Genomic DNA, 1834 nt, shown 5'->3' on the forward strand with positions numbered 1-1834 from the left:
TTCACATATTTTATATACAAGTACATGTTTATTAATCATTATTATGTTATAATAAAATAATCCTAGCCTAAGATATTAGATAACTTTGATTATCACTTTCGAAGATTCCCGAAAAAGAAAATAAACTCGAGACTCATTAGGATGCATTACAACGAGTGACAGCTTTTTTTCCCACTCTGATTAATTAGTAATAATTGCAAAAAAATTAGAAGCTGCAATGAAATTAGTTACTAGCATACGCAAGAATTACTTTCCCATTCGTTGGATAGACCACTCTTGCTGACACAATGGGCAACGATTGTTTTGTTTGACCCAAAGCGACATGCAGCAGTAATGAAACGAGTGATTGCACTCGCCCCAAACGACCACGCAGTCTTGCCGGCCATAAACTTCCTTCTTACTTTCTGCCTGGCATCGTAGACAAGCATCTGAAAATTTAAAAATAAACTTTAGATAATTATCAGTATTTACGTAAAATGTTCTCCACAGTGCGGTAAGTTTGTATGTCATAATTTCTTAGAAAATTTGAAGTAATTTTTTTCTTGATAAAAATATCAGATAGAAGAAAGAGAAAGAGAGAGAGAGAGAGAGAGAGAGAGAGAGAGAGAGACAGAGAGCGCAGATCATCTTTTACAATCTTAAATCTTCGTATTTAATGTCTTTGTGATTAACACGAAAAATAATTGAAACGTATCGAAATCTAAATAATGCTAATGCTATTCTAGTTTGACTGTTATAACCTTTCAGTAATATATAAATTAAAGATATTTTAAAGATTATTAAAGAATAATTAAAGAAGAAAGAAGATTGGAGAAAGAAATTAAAAACAAATAAAACTTTTGTACATTTTAAATTATAGGAAATTCCTATTTTATAATTTAATTCTATCTAACTTTAAAAATAATTTTCTACGCGGATATACACACACATACATACAAAATGTAGAGAATAAGAGTTAATTTTTTTCTAATGTATTATAAGTAAATTAATTGCAAAATATATATAATAATAATAGAATTCCAAAGGAACAATCATTCAAATAATGAATCAAATAAGTGTTTAAATTGGTTCTTGTATTTCAATTTATGTTTAAAAGAAAATACAATATCAGAGAATATCATAAAATATTACAAAAATGATAATTATAATAGTGCACACACAGATAGAAACATCCGAAAGTGGTTAAAAATTAATGAGAAATATAGATAATAATTTTTAGCATGATAAAATGTGTCTACTAAAACTAGGTCGCACCTGTGTGATATGCTGCGTCTTCGCATACGAAAACAATAATTGAGGAATGGTAATTTGTAACACTTACAAGAGTGAAACAGACGATCATGGAAAAATTACTTTAAAAAATTCTTCGATGAACATCATATGTACATCATAAAGATAAAAAAATTTGTGCAAAGAGACATGTTGCTATTGAAAGCTTAATTGCTAAACATAATAAACGTACTTTGTTCGCCATTTAAACTGTGATGATAACATTATGGCTCTTTAAGTGTATCATCATCATTTACGTTACTCTCAAATTTTATTATATTTTCACATCTGATATACAAAAAAATAAAGTTTTTACTTTAAAAATTTTTATTTTATCCTTTTGCAAGCAACTTGATATTGAGGTAAATATAATTTTTTAAGCAGATAATATATAATTATTCAATCATAAAGAAGTAAAGAAGTAAAATTTAATTATACTATACTAAAATATCGAGAATAAAACGGAATTTTTTACGGAAAAATGTATGTATTATACGTTTATATAACACACACACACACACACACACACACACACACACACACACACACACACACACACACACAC

The 1834-nt window shown here is 27.8% G+C and overlaps 1 protein-coding gene across 2 annotated transcripts in view; it reads right to left on the reverse strand.

Annotated features, from left to right (window-relative positions):
- Positions 1-1834, reverse strand: part of LOC108684071 (RING-box protein 2) — a 51548-nt gene continuing 49714 nt past the window's right edge. Inside the window, exon 2 of one of the 2 annotated variants that reach the window (XM_018188117.1) lies at positions 1-428. In XM_018188117.1, coding sequence (XP_018043606.1) covers positions 247-428 — 182 coding nt within the window. In that variant the 3' untranslated portion in view covers positions 1-246. The remainder of the gene's footprint in view (positions 429-1834) is intronic. The other variant, XM_018188116.1, reaches the window with a different exon arrangement.

Source organism: Atta colombica, unplaced genomic scaffold (assembly GCF_001594045.1).
Source record: "Atta colombica isolate Treedump-2 unplaced genomic scaffold, Acol1.0 scaffold126, whole genome shotgun sequence".
Lineage (NCBI taxonomy): Eukaryota > Metazoa > Arthropoda > Insecta > Hymenoptera > Formicidae > Atta > Atta colombica.